Below are 21,806 nucleotides of genomic sequence, written 5' to 3'. Positions count from 1 at the left end.
TTGCAGTTCAGTCACAAACAGAATCCTTTTGTTTACATAATGAATGAAGAGACTGGAATGCTCAAGCAAACTCCAAAGAGTTGCAAGACAGATAAAGTGTATGAGAAAATAGGTGTGAGATCATGAAAGGTAAAATTCAACTAAACTCTGAGTGGAGGCGGGAGGGAAACAGAAAGGGAGATGAAGCATGTGCTGAAAGGGTCAGTCCCTTCCCTCCTTAGACAGGCAGTCGCACTGGTGACGCCAGGCTGCTGCCTGCCACAGGTGGCTGAGTACAGCTGCTTCAGGGGAGGTCAGAGAAACCACCTGAGCACTAGACTTCCTCCATTACCGTTAAATAGTGCCATCATTAAATCAAATTCTCTGTTTCAACACCTAGAATTATTTAAATACAAGGAGTTCCACTTAGCTTAGCTTCATTTGAAGAGGACTGGGCTGTTTCTTCCTACTACTCTACCTTCCCCAAGCCCATCTCTACCCATCTTACTAGTTTAAGCACACCTGCACCATTAGGAAATATCTGTGGCTCTCTTGCAAAAGGTACTCCTCGGCAGGTTTGTCGTCAGCTAGTATGGCATGCCGTAGTAAAAATCTACTCCTCTTCTGAAGCGAGCTAAAGCCATCAAGTTGGCTGTTTTTTGACTTCACATTTATAAAGATAATCTTTAAAGGTTTAAGACCCATACTTACGGACACAAGTCAGAGACTGTCAGATATAAAAAGGCACAGCTGTTTTCCTTTTTTTAAAAAAAATAATTTCCTGGAGAGCCATCTACAGTTCCTGAAATTTTGATGCGCCTGCTATTCCGCTTCTCCGGCGCTTATCTGCTGCATCTTTCATCACTTGGGCAAAACAACAGCATACAGCTTACTCTTGGACAGGAAGTTCCTCTGCAGAACCCTCCTCTATCTGTACAGCACTGCAATAGACTCTGATCGCGAACGGCAAGGGAAGAGGAGGGACCTGGGTTACGGGGATAAAAGCATTTAACTTTTGAGGAGATGGAAGTTAAAATACAACGGATGTTTCTATACACATTCAAAATTACACTTGAGTTTCCTGAAAAAGCTATGATAAAGAATTTATAAATGACTTCTTCAAGTTCTGGGAGCAGGTGTAACATCCCTCCTCAGCAAACACTCCTTAGGTCAGGACGGCTCCCCTCAGGCAGTAAGTCTCCATAACGAAAAGGATACCCCTGCACAATGAGAGGAGTCCGGCAGGTTATGGACAAGCTGTACCCAATTTATCCAAGGTCTCCACCTGCTTCACTACAACCAAATGGGAGGCTTTAAAAATAATGCTAACCCACAGAATTCAATACACTCAAGTGTACACTCAACATCAGCAAATAATTTATTTGGAATCAGAATTAAAAGAACATTTGACAGTTGTGAAATGTGTGTTTATTCTAATACTTCTGATCAGTGGTACAACTATCTATGGCAAATTACCAGATAAATTTTACATTATTTCTTCAGGACTGGGGTTTTTCCAAGACTTCAAATTTGGGATCTAAGAAAAGGAAAAAGAGGTTCAAGCTTAGCCATACTGCAATAAAGTGCATTATCCAGAAGGCTTCAATATTTAACTCATCAATCTCCTGATTTTCTTCTAGTGAATATCTACTATTTTTAAACACTTACATGTAAAATAACAATTGCTACAGATTTACACAGCACTTACTATAAGCCAGGCTCTCTATTAATTGACTTTACATATATTATGTCATTTAACTGTAACAACCATATGAGGAAGATACTGTAATTCTCCCCAAATGTCAGATGCACCCAGTTAACTAGACAAAATCACACAGCTCATAAGTGATACTGTCAGGATTCAAGATCAAGGAGTTTGATTTCAGATCCCCACCATTTCACCTCTATGTTATGTGATCTCCTATACCAAGGGCAAACATTGATCCCAGAGCTTCCCATGCACACACCACTGTCCTAATAAATTCTCATGTAATTGTCATTTAATCCTCTAAACAATCCAAGTAAGTATAAATAAATATAAATATTCTCCACTTAAAATGATCTCCCACAAGAATGAATCTGTAATTAGAGACTTACCTTCAAATTTGAAGTTAGGGAACGTATTCATGTCTGCTTTACCGTACATTTGCTTAAGCTTAAAAAGCTCCCTCTCCAGATCTTGCTGATACTCTGGGCCAATATCAACAGGTCCTCCAGATGTCCTGTTGATAAACAAGCAAGTAAAAACTCATTTCATGCACTAGTTTACAAAAACAAAATTACTTTTCACCATCAAGTTTCAATAGCTTTTAAAGGTATTCATGTAGGAAAAATAGACTTCCGAAAGAAAACAAGTATTTCCACTTGAATTTCAATTCAAAGTATTTTTATATGATGAGGTTTCACATAAATGAGGCAACTTCAAACAAACCTCTAACATTCAAGGTTCGTTAGTATCACAGATACTTATTAAGTCAGAGTCTCTCAGGATCAGGGCCGGCCCCCTGGCTTAGCAGTTAAGTGCGAGCGCTCCGCTACTGGCGGCCTGGGTTCGGATCCCGGGCGCGCACCGACGCACCACTTCTTCCGCCATGCTGAGGCGGCGTCCCACATACACCAACTAGAAGGATGTGCAGCTATGACATACAACTATCTACTGGGCCTTTGGGGGAAAAAATAAATTAATTAATTAAAATTATAAAAAAAAAAAAAAAGAATCTCTCAGCATCCAAGTAGCAATAAAGCACAATGGTTAAATCTGTGGGCTCTGGAGTCGATAACTGCTTCTGTTTGAATGTCAGCTCTACAATTCAGTAACTGCATAAACCAGAACAAAGCATGAAGCCCTCTAAACTTTAGTCTCCACATCTAAAACTGAAGGTCCTACCTAATGGTGGTGTTAAGAGCATTACAGAAACAATGCACATGTACCACTTAGCATCGTGCCTGGCACACAGTGAGCACTCAATAAGTGTTATCTATTATCATTATCTGATTTAAATCAGCCACCACTAAATGGCTTTTAAAAGATCTTAGCAACTTTAAGTTTCTATACGGGGGCCTAACATGTTTATAAAAACATTTATGCTGTAAGAGAGTTATGTGATAAGCTTCAAAGACATGTTTAACAAAAAGCTACTCAAGCTGAGGAGAGAGAACTTTTGCTGAGCTAATTAGGAAAAATTTATTTTAAAAAGGTAGCATTTGTGACAAATCATACATTTGGGTCAGATTTTAATTTGAGACATTCTAAGACTGAAAAGGAGAGATGTGGAGGTGGGAAAGGATTGGCTGGCTGTATGTGGGGAATACTAAAGAGTCTAGATGGAAGGGCCAGCAGGACCCGGATCATGAGAGGCCTGGAATGTTAAGCCTGGGAGTTTGTATTTTATTTACTAAGCAATAAATGACAAAATCAGAGTTGTGCTTTGGGAAGAAAAAGAGCATCATGGACCAGCAGCAGGGCCAATTAGATCTAATTAATTCTTTGCATAAACTCTTCCGTGTTTGTCATGTTACTGCCCACCTATCAACAAATAAACAAAAAATTTACAAGCGAAAATTCCATCAAAGATAATAATATTTTCACACGTGCCTATGATAAAAGCACAGGGTCTTACTTATTTTGAAGAATTTCCACAAAAAATACAGAGACAGCTCTAACTTAAGAACTTGTTTATGTTTCTTGTCATGGACCCAATTTTACTCTAGATCAGCATGTGCAATAGAACTTTTTGTGATGACAGAAATGCCCTGTATCTGTGCTAGTTAATACCGTAGCCACTAGCCATGTCTGCCTATTGAGCACTAGAAATGTGACTAAGGTGACTAATTTTTATTTATAGTTAATTGTAATTAATTAGAATTTGAATAGTCACAAGTGGATACTAGCTACTAAAATATACAGTATAGCTCTAGGTAGAGCCTTCAACCAGATACTTTAATGATTGTCTTCCCGCTCTGGGATCCATAAGCTTTGGAAAGTGCTTTGAGAAGATCCAGCCAGTCTCAACAATATACTGGTTACTGATAGATGATGGCTGTTACAACTTTAAAATGTATTCTTATGATAAAAAGGGGTCAGAAACCATCTACCTCTTTAACTGAATATAAGTCTCTCAGCCCATCTTTTTTATTATTATATCCCTAAGCTCTAGCACGGTGACTGGGACAAAGTAGACACTCAAGGTATACTTGTTTATTTCACTTAAAAAATACTAGGCATGCTAATTTATTGAATCACTTCATCTTTATAACATCCTATGAAATAGGTAGTTATTATCATCCCCTTTACATACGAGGAAACTGAGGTACGGAGGTTAAGTAACCTGCCCAAGATCATAGAGCTAGTTAAGTGGCAGAGCTGGATTCCAGTCGAGAGTCCATGCCCAGACCCCTTCTCCATGCTGTGTGTGCACAAATGAATGGATCAGACTCCTCGGACTCAGGGTACACCTAAGGACTGACTTCTCACTGCACAGGCTTTTAAGGACATTAAAGTGCCAACAATACTATCAATGCTAGTATGCCATCCCACCTCCAGACAGAAGACACTCAAATTCCCCAACAAGTCCTACACACCTGCTTACTGAATAGTGTGATTTTAGGCAAATTCTGACCTTTTAGCCTTGATTTTCTCATATAGAAAATGGAGAGAACATTTATAAGGCTGTTGTGAGAGTTTCATAACAATGTCTTCATTGTAAACCCTTCACTCTCTCCTTCCTTAGTTTTAGTAATGACAACACCTGGTTGTTAGTTGCCCAGTCTCAAAAGTCTCAGTGTTCTTTAACTGTTCCCTTTCCTCTGCCTCTCCACCAGTTAACCAAGACTAGTTCTCAGTCTCTCAATGTCTTGACTCTTGTCACTTTTACATTCCTACTGCTATAAAGATAAGCTTCTCATCAACCAATGCTTGGATTTTTTCCCTAACATGTCTGTCCTCCCTCTCTTCTGATTCCAATTTTCCCAACATACCGTGATTAAAATTACCATCCTCATATAATCTTGTTCTACTCCACCACCACTTTAATTTCTCATAAATGCCTAGCACATAATATCTTAATTGCCCAGTCTATAATCAAGGCCTTCCATAATCCCGCATTCTAAACCCACTCTATCCTTACTGCTCCCTACACTCCTCATATACCCTACAGTCCTGGGAAACAGCACTACACAATTTCCCAAATATACTGTGTCTTCTTTTTTCACGCCTTAGCTCACACCTTCTTTCCTCCTAAAAGATATCCTCCTCCCATCCCCATTTTTCTGTCTAACCTTCACTCCAATTGTTCATAGCCTGGGGTAGACCCCTGGATGTGGGTGTCTACTGATGGCCTTCTGTGGGTTTGAGAACCCTTTCAAGCTATAAGCAAAATCGTGAGTAAATTCTTCACTGTTTTTTTTACACTGGGATAATGATACACAGCTATCCATGAGATTCTCAAGAGGGATGAATGACCTCAAACAATGCCTTCAAAGCCAAGACAAAACATTCACTCTTGCAAGCTGCCTTCCAAAATGCCTCCAGCTAGAAAGGAACATTCCTTTCTATGAATTCCCCAAACACTGAGTATGTCACTATTTCATTAGCATCTAACCCATTTTACCTTACATTATATTTACTTGCTTACAAGCTTTCTACCCCTTTAAGATTTTAAGAGTATTGTAGAAACGCAGCGTGGCTTCTTTCTTTGTGGCCCACCGGTTAACAGCTCAGCGCTGTGCACATGGTAGACAACTAAACAAGAGAAAACAGAACTGGGAATTGATGTATACTACTTTCTCAAAGATTTGAATGTTGAACTTGATGATGGCTAAGATCATCATTCATCTCCACAACTCTGTGGTTCTGTAATCATATTTCTCCTGGACTTGTTCTATGCCATTTCAGAGTCTTTTGTCCTTGGATACTCTCAGAAATATCTAACTACAGATATAGCATTAAAGAAAAAAATGCTGTGTTTATATGTTTCCCCAAATCATGATGTCACAGAAAGGGCACTAAATTGAGAGTTAGAATATTCTGATTATATGATTTCCCCCCAATTAGTTCTATGACCCTAGGCTAATCAAGGTCTAAGGGACTTAGTTTTCTCAAACATAGTTCCTAAATGATTTCCAAGATCCTATGTCCTTCTATGAACTGACTGTAGTTTATAATAAATGACATAATAATTAGGATATATCTAAAATGACAAGAGATTTAATGGGATTCTCCCTTGGAACCCATATAAGGAAGATAAAAATCTAGGACTTAAAAAAAAAAAATCAAGATCCTTCTCTTCTTTTGGAGTACCTGATGAACCTTTATGTCAGGGATTAGCTCAGTGAAGGTCTTAGATACTTTCAAATACCAAGTAATTTTTTATTACCATTTCAAAACTTACATACTTTGAATATTTCTATTTACACCATGGTTGATTATCGATCCACTTACTGTCTCTTAGTTCTGTATTCTCTAATCTTATCCACGAAGAGTTTCTGTATAGGATCAAGTTCCTTAAATGCCACTGCCGTAACACCAATGTTCCTCCTCAAATGGACTGAGATTGCAGACTGAACGACAGAGGACAACCTCAAGAGCCTCTGAAGAATCATGGTGATTCTGTTACTGAAAACAAGCAGCAGAATGTTAATATACTTTAAAATACATATAATTGTAAAACACTTCTACATATATCATCTAGTGGGAATTGAATTCTACTAATTGCTACAGAGCTTAAATCATGCCAGAGCTCAGGGAATGCTAAGCAGAGTCACCTGACCATAGCTCCCTTCCCTTCACTCCCCACTGCAAGTTTGTTTCTTCACCAAAAGGCCTGGGATCTAGGAGCAGTTAGGAACAACTCAGGGCCCTGTGCAGCTCCACTAGGGTTAGACTTAGCAAGAAAGCACAAAATCTGGAAGAGGGTGTTTCTTCTCCATGAACTTAGTCTTGGACCAGAGGAAATGGTCGAGCTAGGATGTTAGAAAATTGCCCATCCCCAGCAGGAAAACAACAACACTGGCCCCCAAATTAATGTGCCAGGTTTCCCTGACCTCTTCAAAAAGTCAGAAGGGAGCTGGGCAAGGAGACTGGAAACAGTTGTCTCAGCCAGGACTGATAGCCTGGAAGTTTCTACTTCACAGGCCCACAGGGGGAGAAACTGCTTTGCCTGTTACAACTGCAGGATTCCAGGCATTCAAGAATACTGTAACAACCAAATCTAAGTCCAAAAGAACCCGCAAGGAATAATAGCAACCAGCCAAGGGAGTCCAACAAGAGATGGAAAATCAAGCAGTACCATCTAGTCAGTGAAATAAAATTTGTGGAAATTAAAGTCTGAATTTTAAACACAGTAAAGATTCCAAGTCCTTAGACTTTCTGAAGCTAAAATACATTTTTTCTAACTAAAAAATTTCAGTAGATAAAGTAGAGGATGATCTCAGTTGAGACCTCATTTAGTGTCTTGAAAGATGGAATGCAAAAAAATTCCAAATTACAACACAGATATATGGAAACAGGAATTCTAAAAGAGAAGGAATAGATAAGGAGGCCATAAATAATCAGAAGAAATTTCCCTCAGGTTAAGAAAGACCCAGTCTATTAAACAGAAAGGTACCAAACCCTATGTTGAAATGGTGATACAAGATTTACACCTCAATAAAGCCTGCTAAACTTTCTGAACCTTAAAGATAAGGTGAAAAATCGGATATGACAACGTGATGCTCACGGCCCTCCCACAAATTACTCAATAATAACAACAATAATCATCATTATACTGACACTGGACTTCTATTAAGTTATAACACTACTGCTCAAAGTGTGGTCTGTGGGCCAGCGGTAGTATGTAAATTGTGTTACTGGTCTATAGTAATACAAAATTGGGAATAAGCATTTAGATTAAATTTTAAGTCTTAAATTAAACTAGAGCAATTTCACAGAGTAATTTTTATCTGTTGAAATTCCTAATAAGAAATTAGACTTTGTATTTTGTGTGTCTTTCATCTGATTTTTCCGGTACTTCATTTTTATTGTATTCTTCAGGAGTATCCACAAGGATTGGGGGGAAAAGTGGCCCTTTACCACTGAGAAGCACTAAGCTAGAAGACAGTAGAGTAGCACAGTGATTCTCAAATGGGGTGGGGGTATTCCCCAGGAGATATTTAGCAATGTCTGAAGACATTTTTGGTTGTCCTGACTGGGGTGTTACTGGCCTCTAGTAGGTCAAGGCCAGGGATACTGCCAAACATCCTACGGTAACAATAACAAAAATAACAGCTTTCCCACAACAAGAAAAGCTGGCCCAAAATGTCAATAGTGCCAAGGTTGAGAAGCCCTGGAATAGCGCACAAAAACTACCAGAATAAATCCTACAATCAACAAAATATCCTCCACCTGCCAGAATGAACACAAAACTATCTGAGGAAATTAAAGAAGTCATCATATATCACTTATACCCCATCAGAGGAAAATACCTGAGGACAGACTCGAAGCAAACAACAAATGACCTTAGGGTGCTACTTATCATCATTCTCATTTTACATTTACAGAAACTGAAGCTTAGAGGTAAGTACCTGGTCCAAGGTTACACAGTAGAATTTGACCGCACACAAATATATTTTAAAAATTGTGCAACTTGACGTATATTTTCCCTTCTGGCAATTGAAAGGACACACAACACTCAGCAATAGGGTCATCTAACATTTGTTCAGCCCTAGGTATTTTGCAAAGTACTTCCATATATATTCTCTCCTTGTATCCTTATGGCAATACCATTAAGAAGTAGAGAAAGGTGTTCTTATTCCTCCATTACAGATAATAAAACTGTGTCTACAAAAGGTTATTAAATTGCCCATATTCCCACAGTTCATTTACTCTAAGTCTAACAGATTGCAAAAATCATGTTATTCCTACCGTAACATGAGTAAAATCCATCTTCATTTTTTTTTATTTCTATCATCTAAATATTAACGATTTCCAAATCACATCTCTAATTTGGGTCTTTTTCCTGAACTCTAAATCTATACATTCAACAGCTCTCATCCCTTCATACATTCAACAGCTCTCATCACTTCATACATTCAACAGCTCTCATCCCTTCATTAAGGCCTGCAGGGCCCTCAAATTCAACTTGTCTAAAAAACGCACACACAACCTACCAAAACTTGTTCCTTTTCTTTTATTCTCTTTCATTTTTTTCCAATGATTAAATATCTAGGGAGTGCAGACTGTCCATTGGCCGGCAGAAGACACATGTTATTAAACAAATAGGTGTAAAACACCAACTCTGGTAAGCTCTCTATTCGAGTGACACTGTGGGGTGCGCCACGAGAGCCTATGACAGGGAGGTGACATAGAAAGACCGGGAACACAACAGTAAGAAAAGGTACAGCCAGTGCAGAAGAGGGAGCATGGCTCTCCGGTTTGCAGCGACGACTGTCCTTTCGCTGCCTCTTCAGTGCACATTCCTAAAGTTAACCCACAATCTGGCCAACTTGACCCGCTCTCTTTTTCCCTCCTGGAAACGCTGTGTTCGCAATGCGCCCTCCGGCCTCTCGCTGGTTCAAGCAACCCCCACCCTGCTCCTCCCCTCAGTCGGCATCCTGTTCCTTGGGGTTGTTGAGGTGTATGACTGTGCAAGGAAAGTGAGAGTGTAAAACGAAGCTGCGTAACCAAGTTTTAGAAATATCGACACTTTTACGAGGGTTGCAAACTTTTAAGATGACTATCACCCTTTTCCTTTTTTCGGCGCACGCTCTACTTTAACTAGTTCAGAACACTCTCCCGCGCGCCCCGGTTGCGCAGGCCTAGCGGCAGACCTCCCCGCGGGCATGACCTTGGGCTGCGGGTCCGCGATCCGCCGGCCTCCCCGCCTCCCGCGCCGCCCCGCTGTGCCCTCAGAGCGGTATTATCACGGCTCTATACTGAGTCCACGGCAACCTTCAAGGCCTGGAAGCGCCGAGGTCAGCAGCGATCCCCGGCCAGGCCGGGAAGGTGCCCGGGACACACGGCTGCTCTCTGCTCCTGAAGGGCTGAGCAGCCAGGCCTCGCGAAGAAACCCAGAATCGAAGTCCCAACAGGCCAACCAACCTAGCCCAGTTACCCTCCCAGTCACCTTGCACTCAGTCCCGAGCTGCAAGAGCCACCGCCGCCGCCGCCGCCGCCGTTCTACTTCCGGCCCTGGCTCCGCCCCCACCCGCCTACCCGCCATCGCAAAGCATTATGGGCCGCCGTTTCAGTCTTTCGACACTCACCGGACAGGAAGCGTCTCGGAGGCAGTCTGCGACCGGACGGCTCTAGGTGAGACAGAAACCAAACAGGAGGAGGAAGTGGAGGGTAAGTGCTTCCGGGTCTCCTGGTGACGCCTCCGCCATCTTCCTTTCGCCTAACTTGACCTGCTCTCTTTTTTCCTCTGGGAGACCTTGTTGTGAACGCATGCGCGCTGGGACTGGCCTTTCCCCTGGTTCAAACCTCCACCCCGTCCCGAGTCAGCGTCCTGTTCTTCGGGATTGTTGAGGCGTGTGGTGGTGCAAGCAAAGTGACAAGAGTGTAAAACAAAGCGGATTGGGGCGTTGTGCTCCCTTGTGCCTCGCGAGCCTCCGTTGTCTCGGGCGTTCGTTTCGCGCAACCTGCTGGGAGTTGTAGTCCGGGACCCAGGGGTGCCTGGGAGGCGGGAGGGGGGTTGGAGTTTCTCAGCGCCGATTCCGCGGGAAGGGCCCAGGAGCCTCAACACTTCGAGTCGCGGGAGCTGCAGGTCTTACCGGGAGAGGCGCTGCACGTGGAGCCCGCGCCGCCGCCTTTCCCAGCCGGCTCTGGAGCGCGGGCGGGGCAACAGGGCCGATTCCGGAGCGGGTGAGTGCGGCCGCGGAGGAGGAGGGGAGCGCGGGCCCGCGCGGGCCGGCTTCGTTCCGGGGCCTTCTGCCCCACAGCGGCCCCCCCGCGGCCGCCTCTGTGTTTTGTTTCCGCTGGTCCCCGGCGCTGTGACTCCCATTTCCGTTCGTGGAGACTTGAGGGAGCCGGGTGGGGAGGGGCGGGGGAGGCAGTGCGGGGAGCGGAGGGGAGGGGCGCGGGGCGCGGGGCGCTGGAAGCCGCGCGCCCCCGGGGCCGGGGTGCTCGCGTCGCCTCCCGCCGCGCCCTTCGCTTACTGTCCCCTCCTCGACCCACCGCCGTGGTCCGCAGTCTCCGCGGTCGGGATGTGATCCTGACACCCCCGGGGTTTCCGAGGAGGATGCAAAACCAGTCGCCTTGCCAACTCAGCGATCGCTCTCACTTCCAGTTCAGTTGTCTTTCTAGAATTATCCCACGGTTGCATCAAAGCCATTTATTAGCGTCTGTGGTGTCCATTGGGTTTCTTTTAAAAAAAAGGAAGTAAGACAAGGGGGAAACGATGAGTTAATGTAGCTTGTCAGCTGTTTTAGGTTTTTGTGTACTGGAAGATAAGCCGTTTGTGCGTGCTTGTATTTAGGGATCCCAGCTTGATTAGGTTAACGGCAGGGAGGACAACGCCTAATACTGCGTTGCAAGATGATGAGGAGTAATTTAGAAATGCAGGAGGTCTGACTCGTGGGAGGAGCAGAGATTTAGAAGGGTTCACTTGAGCAAAGTGAAGAATTGGGCAGTGATAGCGTTCTTAGGTGCTGTGTCTTTCTTAAACTTGGGAAGAAACTGGTCAGCTATTTCATAGCTACTTTAAGGGATAACTTCTCTCTCTCAGGGTTTGATCCAGGCTTTCCAAGCTTATTTCTTTTTAGACATATTCTGACAGTAGGTGGACTTAAGTCAGTTTTACCTGGATTGCATATACAGGACCATTTGTAATGAGAAGTAAGAAAAAAAATGATGAGTTAGATGTTAAATTGAAGCGAGTCATGAGAGCGTGTGGAGGCTGAATACTAAATTAAAGCTGTTGACTTTAATCTCCTTCCTCCAACTTTTATTTATAAAACTTCAAGTCTACAAGAAAATTGGAAAAAAAAATACAATGAAATTATTCACCCAGTGGAGTCACCAACCTTTCTTTATACTTGCTTTCTCTCTCTATACGTGTACACGCACATGCATACAGATTCATGTGCTTTACTTTTTCTTAGCTATTGACTTTATCTAAAAAACAGGTCTTTTAATTTTCTCAAGTGTTTAAAAGTATCTTTTAGCTTGAAAAAATGTGTGGTTGATCAGGCAGGTACTCCCAGATTACACTTATATTTATTTATCGTTTATTCATTTAATGTCCTTTATTGGGAAAAATTATCCTAAACTGTAAACTAATAATGTGTTAAATGAAGAAGAAGAATCCTCAGATTTATCTGTAGCTCCAAAAGAGAATGTTAAACATAACTGTATTTTAAAGACTACTAGCCTTGCCTGGAATTTTTAGTTAAGTTCAAGTTTAGTTTGTATTCGTTTTGCTAAGCATTCTGACCCCAGGTTAGACTTAATCTGGGAGAAATCAGGATGTCAGGGGGCAGCCCTTGGGTAGAAAGGCTCCAGGTAGTGTTCTTCTCTCCATTTTCTTAAGTATTGACGTAGAATCCTGGGGAATTCATTCCAGAAAAAGAGTTAAGACCCACTCGAGCAGTGATATCAAAGTTTTGGACAATTTCCCAAATCTCTTCATTGCTTCTCTAGGCTAAATTTAGAGAACAGAGAGAAAGAGAAAGATCAACTCAGAAGCTGAGTAATGTGGTTTTTTCCAAAAGTATGTAGGGTTCATTTTTTTCTTTATTTAGCATGTTCTAGGGACTAATCTATGACTTTGGGAAGATCGCAGATCTTCCAAGATGATAAATCATCCCAAGATAATCCCAAAATTTATCATCCCAAGATGATAAATTTCTTTCTTTCTTTTTTTTTTTTTTTGATGAGGAAGATTGTCCCTGAGCTAGCATCTGTGCCAGTCTTCCTCTATTTGGTATGTGGGTCACCGCCACAGCATGGCTTGACAAGCGGTATGTAGGTCTGTGCCCGGGATCCAGGCCGCCGAAGTGGAACGTGTGACCTTAACCACTGTGCTGGCCCCTAAATTTCTTTTAAATAACTCCCTGTTTTAGTGCTTATGTTGAGAGAGCTACAGATATCCCTGCTGATAAGCCTTTAGGGCCATTTCTCAGCCTCTGGTTACTTCCTCATATGCTTTTCTATTTTTCCAAAGTTCTCAGAAAATTCACTTGTTTCCTAATCATTTTTAAAAAATTGGTTATGGATATGGGAGTAGAACCCCTTGGAGGCCCTGAAAATAAAACTTAAATGATCTTTTTAAGTGCTGTTAAAACCTTATTCTGAGTGCTGAGAAACCTTATACTGTTTCTCACTTTTTTCTGTACAGAACAGTTTTTATGATTTTGAGTGACTTATGATTTTCTTATAGGGGAGGTGTGAGAGCAAGCTTAATAATGTGGGAAAAATCAGACCATTTTTGTACCAGGCAGTCTAGATTTTGGATGCTAGCTATTTATAGACTAGGTTGTCAGAATACCAGCTCCCCAGCAGATGGAGATGCTGGGACCTGAGGAGAGTCCCAGCATTTCCCACTTTATAAAGTGGGAAAGAAGCCTGTATTCGTTTCCTTGTGCTACTGTAGCAAATTACTACCAACTTAGTGGCTTAAAAACACCAATTTAGTATTATACAGTTTTTGAAGCTGGAAGTCTGAAATGGGTCTTTCTGAGCTAAAATCAGATGTTGGCAGAGCTGTTGGCAGAGCTGTGTTTCTTCTGGAGGCTCTAGGACGGAATCTGTTTCCTTTCTTTTTCTAGCTTCTAGGGGCTTCCTGCATTCCTTGGCTTGTGGCTCCTTTCCTTCATCTTCAAAACCAGTCCTAGCTGGCCAGTCAAGTCCTTCTCCCTTTGAATCACTCTAGATCTCTTCGGATTTCTTCTTCCACTTTTAAGGACCCTTGTGATTTTTATTGGACCCACCTAGATAATCCAAGATAAACTCTGTATTTTAAGATCGGCTGAATAGTAATCTTAATTCCCCTTTGCTGTATAATTTGCGTATTCACAGGTTCTGCATCACTATGGTGCCTATCACAGAGACTTTGGTCCTTTGAGAAGTTGAGACATGGTAAAACCCCTTCCACTTCAAGATTAAGGGAAGTTCCTAGTCCAGACAAACCAACTTAAGTTCCTGGGGTCACTTTTGAATAATTTTGGTCTTCGCACTTTGGTGATGATCCAACAGAGGAAGAAAGACAATAAATATAGTAAATTACTGATATAGTATGTTAGAGGACAAGTGCTATAGACAAGAAGAAAGAAAGGGGTAAAGAGGAGGCAGATTACGGAATTAAATGGGGTGGTCAAGGTATACTTCGTCGAGAAAATGAGACTTGAGCAGAGACTTCAGAGAGGTGAGGGATTCAGCCAAGATGGCATCCGGGAAGGAGGTGCCAGGCAGACTGAACAGCAAGAGAAAAGGCCACAGGGCAGGAAGATGCAAGGATGAGCAAGGAGGCAGGTGTAGAAGAGCGAGTGAGAGCAATAATGAGGCGGAGATAGGGAGTAAGATCACGTAGGGCCTCTTGGCTGTTGTGAAGTCTTTAGATTTTGCTGTGATTGGTTATCTCTTAAATGAGGGCTGTCATGTAACTTCAGTTTCGGAAAGGATCACACTGGCTGTTGTATTGACTGAGAATAGACTGTAGGGGGGCAAGGGCACATACACAGGGAAAGGTTTTAGGAGGAGGCTGTTGCAGTATTCCAGGTGAGTGATGGGGGTAGCTGTTGTACTAGCGTATGCATAGAGCCTGTCTGGCATGGTTCAGCCTCAGCTGGAATAATGTGTTCTTCGATTGACACACCTAAAGTGTTACATGGAGCCACAGGCAGTTCGCCTCACTAACCTCTGGATAGTTTTCATGTGAGGGTGGACTCAAAATAAGGTTGTTTTGTGTAAAGCATTTGAATGCATTGCCTGGCACTCAGTAAGTAATGGTTATTATTAGTAGGAATGAATTTCTTCATTTTGTGAAATCTTGTAAGTGGGAGCACAGACTCCTTTGCAAGAATTAGAATACCAAATTTAGAGGACCATTCCTTATAAATCAGAGTCAAAGGCACTTATAAGTGCTTTTTTAGAAGTGGCAGTAAACTTACAGAATTCTACTCTGGACTGAGAGTATATATGGAGTCCAAAGACAAATTCACTGACCTACAGTGAGGCTGTAACAACCCGGAACTTAAAGCATTAACACCTTGGAAATGGCCACAAAGAAATACCAATATATGCAGTGATTTTATGGATTACTTAGCATTTTTTAAATTATAATATTTTTGTACAAATGCTACAAAGTGTATCAGTGGTACAAAAATCAGTGGTAGTTAAATATAGAAGGTAATGACTTTACATCAGAGAATTAAAAACTGAAGTAATGGTTTGTTTAAAATGTATAAAACTATGTCTGAATAAATCATAAAAAATTCTAGTGTGTAATCAGGGCAATAATGTGCATATCTATAATGATTTTGTTACTTTAATTTGGTGTTTTAGAATAGTATATAGCATTTATAACATAATGTGATTTGTAACAAATTGCAGCTAGGATTAACTTTAATTTATATCACTATCACTACAATGGTTTGCAGTAAATTCTGCTAATAAACTGCAGCTTTTAGCTGAGCAGTTGTAGTTCATCTTTATGTTGATTTTTAAGTTGCAGGTTTAAATCTGTTGTTAAGACAGTTTCTGTAATATAGTTGACATACCTTTCACTTGACTTTGAAGTAACTTGAGTTAATTATTGACTTGAGATTGGGCCAGAAAACATCCCAGTAAATCCAATGGAATGATGAAGAAGTCAGGTCAGGCTGATAAACACCACTTAAATAAAAATTCATTTATAAATATCATTTGTGGGGCTGGACCTGTGGCTTAGCGGTTAAGTGTGCGCGCTCCGCTGCTGGCGGCCTGGGTTCGGATCCCGGGTGCGCACTGATGCACCGCTTCTCTGGCCATGCTGAGGCCACGTCCCACATACAGCAACTGGAAGGATGTGCAGCTATGACATACAACTATCTACTGGGGCTTTGGGGGGAAAAATAAATAAATAAAATAAAATTAAAAAAAAAATATATCATTTGTGGATTTTCTTTTATATGTGAAGATTACTTCTCTTCTACTTACCCTCTGTTTTTATTTGAATTGGGTCTCTACTTCTTATGTAGCATTTCTGTTTATGCAGATAATTTCAAAATGTCTTGAAATTTAACTCTTGCAGGGCCGAGCTTTTGAAATACTTCAACCATGACTAAAAGAGAAGCAGAGGAGCTGATAGAAATTGAGATTGATGGAACAGAGAAACCAGAGTGCACAGAAGAAAGGTTGGTGTTTTCTGAATTTACTGCTTTTTATATTATCAACACATCTAATTAAAATTAAGAATCAAGCCCAACTTCTTTTGGGGCCTTTCTTATTCAACTGATCTCAGCATTTTGGGGGACAATGTATTCATTTTTTCCTTTGACTTGTAATGGGTTTGTAGCTGGGAGGGAAAGATAGTTTTAAACTAAAGATAGTGATAATATAGCTGATCATGATCAAGCAGTTGATTGTGATGTTTTTTTCCCCAAGACACTGTTGGATTCTTTTTTGGCTGGATATTTTATTTTACTTTATTTATTTATTTTTTTAGTTTTATAATCATATTATTGGTTATATAAAATATTTCATAAGGTATCTTTACCATAATTTAGTAAACCCCAATTGTTTCACCAACATAATATTCTTTTTTTTAATTGAGGTAACATTGGTTTATAACATTATATAAATTTCAAGCATACATCATTATATTTCAGTGTCTGTGTAGACTACGTCATGTTCACCACCCAAAGACTAATTACCATCCTTCACCGTACACGTCTGCCCTATTACCCCGTTCACCCTCCTCCCTGTTGGATTCTTTTTTCCTTTTGTCAGTGCTGGTTACTTTTATTTCAGAAACAGTTTAGTTCACAACCTGAACTAATTTAACAAATATTTATGAGTAACTACTATGAACTAGTAATTGTCAGGAGTATATGAGTAAATGAGACAGTAACCTGGCCTTTAGAGGCCACACTGTATTTGAAGAGACAAACAGGTATATGAGTAATTATGTGCACTGTACTCAGCATATAGAGTAGTGAAAGGTGTTAGTTCTTGGAATAGTAATAGAATATTACTTACTCCATTAAGGAAGGAGGGCAGTGGTAATGAGTTCAGAATCCAAGGAGAGGATGTGGGTAAAAGTAGAGATTTGGGAATCAAGAAGAAGGTTAAGGAAGGTCATGGCCAATGGTCCTCCTTTACTCTAAAGCAGGAAATGAGATAATATGCTGAAAATAAAAGGGACTAAAGAGTTGTAGAGAATTTCTGTAGAGTAACAAAGGTTTAGAAGAACTGTGGTGGGAGTGGACAAGATTACTAAGGTTAAACAAGATGCTGAGTGTTGAGAGTGCAGCTGAGATTTAAGACCTTAATTTTATTGTGGTAAGAACACAACATGAGATCTACCGTCAGCAAAATTTGTAAGTGTACAATGCAATAGTGTTAACACAATGTTGTACAACAGATCTCTAGAACTGACTCGTCTTGCATAATGGAGATTTTATGCCAGTTGATGATCTGCCCTCATGCTGTGGTTACTCCTGCCACCTTCTCTTCTGCTCAGAGGAGCGGTCTGGCTCTAGCTCAAACGACAAACCCCATTTAGTTGTCCTCGGTCCTGTCCTCCGCCACCATGCCCTGGCACAGGAACATTTTCCTGACAGAAAAGGTCTAAAATGTCTTGACGTGACTGCCTGAGAGGCCTTAAATTTTTAATGGAGCGTTTCAAGGTGTTTGGTTATGCTTTTTTCTCCAGCAGAAGAAACAATAGAGAGACTACATGCCTCTCTTAATTTTCATATATATATATGTATGTGTGTGTGTATACATTATGTATGTATGTATATAACAAATTACCCCAAAACTTAGCAGTTTAAAACATCCAACACTTGTTATCGCACAGAGTTTCTGAGAGTCAGGAACCTGGAAGTAGTTTAACTGGATGGTTCCAGCTCAGGGTATTCATGAGCTTGCAGTTAAGCTGTCAGTCTGGGTTGCTGTCATTGGAAGAGTTGACTGGGGGTTGCATATCAGCTTCCAATATCACTCATGAGACTGGAGGCAGGACCACTCACTTCCTCACCACGTAGGCTTCTCTGTAGGCCACTCATGGCATGGCAGCTGCCTTCCCCTAAAGCAAATGGCCTGAGAGAGAGTGCTCACCATAATGGAAGCCACAGTGTCTTTAAATAACCTAATCTAAGAAGTGATGTTATCTCTTCGGTGCCTTAGTCTTTTGGTCACACAATCCAACCTTGGTACAATTTGGGAGGAAACTATAAAAGGGTGTAAATATTAGGAGGTGAGGATCATTTAGGCCATCTTGGAACCTGACATGCATATATTTATTTTTATGTACACACATACACACAAATGGTCCGCAAAGCCTAAAGTTTTTACTGTTTGGCCCCTTACAGAAAACCTTTGCTGATATGTCTCGTGTAAGAGATTGGTAGTTACCCTGTTGACCTGGAGAGTAGCTGTGTAAAGGGAGCAGGTATTGCTGTCCAGCTGTAACAGATTGTCGCTGAGTAGGAATTTAGGTCCAGTGATGTGAGATCATCCACGTTTTTTCAAGAGAAATTGGTAATTCTGATTTTTTTGTGTGTGTGTGTGAGGAAGATCAGCCCTGAGCTAACATCTGCCAATCCTCCTCATTTTACTGAGAAAGACTACCCCTGGGCTAACACCCCTGCCCATCTTCCTCCACTTTATGTGGGACACCACCACAGCACGGCTTGACAAGCGGTGCGTCAGTGCACGCCCCGGATCTGAACCAGTGAAACCCGGGCTGCCGCAGCGGAGCGCACGCACTTAACCACCTGCGCCACCAGGCTGGCCCCTGGTAATTCTGATTTTTGTATGAAGTCTCCCAAGGTTTAAATGGTGGCGACCAAATATAAAAAAATGTTTTAAGGGGCAGGCCTGGTGGTGTAGTGGTTAGGGTCAGGCACTCCACTTCAGCGGCCCGGGGTTCGCAGGTTCGGATCCCGGGCGTGCACAGACGCACTGCTTGTCAAGCCGTGCTGCGGCGCGGCGTCCCCATATAAAGTGGAGGAAGGTGGGCACGGATGTTAGCCCAGGGCCAGTCTTCCTCAGCAAAAGGGAAGATTGGCAACAGATGTTACCTATGGGCTAATATTCCTCACCAAAAAAAAAAAAAAAAAATGTTTTAAATGTTGAGGTCATGTAAAATAGATCTTTAAAAATCTGTCTTAAATGGCATCTGACTTTTAAAGAATCATTGTTAGAAAAAAAGAAAAATATAGCCCACTGTGCTATAGCTGACGAATTTGGTAAAAATGCTTACTTACTTAGCCAAAAGACCCAATTATTTTACCTTAACTACTACTACTAATAATAATAATAGTTTACTATTATTTTAAAATAATCTTGTGTTTTTAATCATGAGTGGTTTATCTTATAAATTTTAAAAGTTTCAGGAAGAATTTAGACTACTACATTATTGAATATCATGTATATATTGCATTATACTTGGAATTTAAGTGAAAATGGAACTTGACAAATTTTTAAATGCATACTGTTTTCGACAACTGCAGGTGAGATTTAAATCATATTTACATTAAACATGTAGTGAAACTTAGTTGAGTTCCAGATTTACCAATTCAGCAGATGTTACTTGGTGTCTGTCTTCTATTTGGCCCCAAAAAAGGACTTTTTAAAAGGTATGGAGAATTACTTACCACAGATTTTACCTTCAAGGAACTTATGGTTCCGTAGAACTCAGAGTAGGAAATAACAGTGCAAAAGAGCACTAGGAGAGTTTTAAAGGAAGATTATAATTTTTTTTTGATGTGGAGCTATGTTGGTTTTAACCAGTAGTTTTCAGATTAAATTAAATGGGAAGTATTTTGTATAACTTATATTTTGATATCTTATAATTTACATTTATTAAATTGTATTTATGTTGAGAACGGGAATTGACTAGTAGAGATGGCATACAAATTTTGAGGAGCCTTTTTATCTTTCCTTCTGGGCCTAAAATTCTTAAAAGTAGCTTGAAAATATAACATAAATGCAAACATTTCTCCTTAAGTATTTTATATGCAGTATTTATATGTACATACACACGTACATACATATATAGATAATGAGGTATATTTGCAAGGGTTCTTTAAATTTCAGGCTAGCATTTCCCTGTGCAATTCAGTATTCAGTTTGGCAACACTAGTTGGTGATGAGACTACCACTATGAGCGGTATCTCTGCAGAAAAGGAATTTCAAAGACCAGAAATGTGTTTTAGTATTGAATTTTGTTTTGAGCATATTGTTAACTTTAATGTACAGGGTAAAAATGTAATTGTTAACCATTATGTCCTTTAACATTTAGCATTGTAGAACAAACCTACGCCCCAGCTGAATGTGTAAGCCAGGCCATAGACATCAATGAGCCAATAGGCAATTTAAAGAAACTACTAGAACCAAGACTACAGTGTTCTTTGGATGCTCATGAAATTTGCCTGCAAGATATTCAGGTAATTTTTTTTTAACTTATATTTCAGCATTTAAGTCTATGTTAAAAAGATTTTTTTGTTGGCCTTTGTCTCTATAGCTATAGCCTTTATCTCAATAAGTAGATTTGACCTGTTTTATTATAAAATTTAGGCATTTAGAAATAAAAAGAATTCTTTCAGCAAAATTTTCTCTATTTAAAATTATATTTAAAAGATTGAATATTAAATCAAACATTGATCTTTTTACTTTCACAAATATAAAATGAGAAGTTTAAATAAATTTGAGTCAGAGCTTAGACATAGAGTAGTGGGAAGCACGTTGACCTTGGAAGCTGAAGAAGTGTGTCCTCGCACCGTTTCTAACTGGTTTTTAACTTCTTTGTGCATCAGTTTCCTCATCTTTAAAAAGAGATAATTTGACCAAATGATTTTTATATTCCTTTCCATTTTTATTCGCTCCAACAGTAAATTTTGGATAAGAATTTAAATACCAATGTATATATTTCTTGGAGTTTATTGCAATAGGATTTTACCTGTGATAATACTATAACAATATATTATGTTTGCAGCATGTTTATAGTCATGTTTTATGGTATTCTTTCAAGAAAGGTAGTATTTTTATGTCTATAGGGTAGTAGCCTAGATAGGATTACTCAAATAGTTCTCCTGACCTTCCTTGAACATCTGAGTTGGGTACTAGAGTTTTATACTGTTTTTTAATACTAACTTATACTAATGTGTATTATGTCATCTTTTGAATTGTTTGGCTTGTTTTATTCTTTACTTCTCCCCCTCCCTGCCTTATGATAGCTATTCCATATATTATAGAACTTTGGCCTTAGTTTTTTAAAAATTCAAATCATCATGTCAACTATTTTTAAATAAGATTTTGATGCAGAATAAGTGGAAATGTTTTAATGAAATTTGTGCATTTTAGCTGCCATTTACCATACTTTTGTCTTTTCCTTTCAATAAGTCTAGTAAATGTTGGGGGTGGGAGGGAATTGCTCTTCTAAAACTAGAGAATGTAGGTAGGTCTAGTACTATTATCATTTTAGGATTGGAGGTTTTTCTTCTCTCAACAGTGAGAGGATAAATTAAGCACAGTCCTTTTGGAAGGTAATCTAGCATGTAGTATCTGTTAATGTTGAATGTGAAATACCCATCAGTTCCACCTCAATGAATTATTCTTACAGAAATGGTCTCCTGGGTGAGCAAAGGTGTACGTCTCAGATGTTCGTTGCATGATTGTGCAGAAACTGAAAATAACTCAAATGTTCCAA

At 40.3% G+C, this 21,806-nt stretch overlaps 2 protein-coding genes across 4 annotated transcripts in view; one reads left to right on the top strand and one right to left on the bottom strand.

Annotated features, from left to right (window-relative positions):
• Positions 1-1,334: 1,334 nt before the first annotated feature.
• Positions 1,335-10,369, bottom strand: ATP5PF (ATP synthase peripheral stalk subunit F6). 2 transcript variants are annotated; one of them, XM_004429512.3, is made up of 4 exons: positions 10,219-10,369; positions 6,419-6,592; positions 2,077-2,201; positions 1,335-1,516 (listed from the first exon to the last, which is right to left on the bottom strand). In XM_004429512.3, exons 2-4 carry the CDS (start codon positions 6,577-6,579, stop codon positions 1,479-1,481), a joined length of 324 nt encoding a protein of 107 aa, XP_004429569.1. In that variant the 5' UTR covers positions 6,580-6,592; positions 10,219-10,369; the 3' UTR covers positions 1,335-1,478. The 2 variants fall into 2 exon arrangements, with proteins under 2 accessions (XP_004429569.1, XP_014642277.1); XM_014786791.2 differs by lacking the exon at positions 10,219-10,369 and adding an exon at positions 10,080-10,164.
• The window catches only part of GABPA (GA binding protein transcription factor subunit alpha), a 37,196-nt gene continuing 25,542 nt past the window's right edge, over positions 10,153-21,806 (top strand). The window contains exons 1-3 of one of the 2 annotated variants that reach the window (XM_004429506.3): positions 10,153-10,300; positions 16,182-16,284; positions 20,400-20,544. In XM_004429506.3, the coding sequence (XP_004429563.1) occupies positions 16,208-16,284; positions 20,400-20,544 (222 nt within the window). In that variant the 5' untranslated portion in view covers positions 10,153-10,300; positions 16,182-16,207. Of the gene's footprint in view, positions 10,301-10,472; positions 10,817-16,181; positions 16,285-20,399; positions 20,545-21,806 lie in introns of those variants that run through there. The other variant, XM_004429507.3, reaches the window with a different exon arrangement.

Source organism: Ceratotherium simum, chromosome 27 (genome assembly GCF_057802395.1).
Source record: "Ceratotherium simum simum isolate JZ-2026a chromosome 27, ASM5780239v1, whole genome shotgun sequence".
Taxonomy (NCBI): domain Eukaryota; kingdom Metazoa; phylum Chordata; class Mammalia; order Perissodactyla; family Rhinocerotidae; genus Ceratotherium; species Ceratotherium simum.
Note: the sequence above shows the minus strand (reverse complement) of the source record. Positions and strands in the feature narration are given on the sequence as shown.

Coding starts and splice junctions, on each gene's coding strand:
- ATP5PF (XM_004429512.3), bottom strand. CDS start 6,579: ATGATTCTTCAGAGGCTCTTGAGGTTGTCCTCTGTCGTTCAGTCTGCA. Junction 2,202..6,418: donor GAATACAGAACTAAGAGACA/GTAAGTGGATCG, acceptor GTTTATCAACAG/GACATCTGGAGGACCTGTTG. Junction 1,517..2,076: donor CCCTAACTTCAAATTTGAAG/GTAAGTCTCTAA, acceptor TCCTTTTCTTAG/ATCCCAAATTTGAAGTCTTG.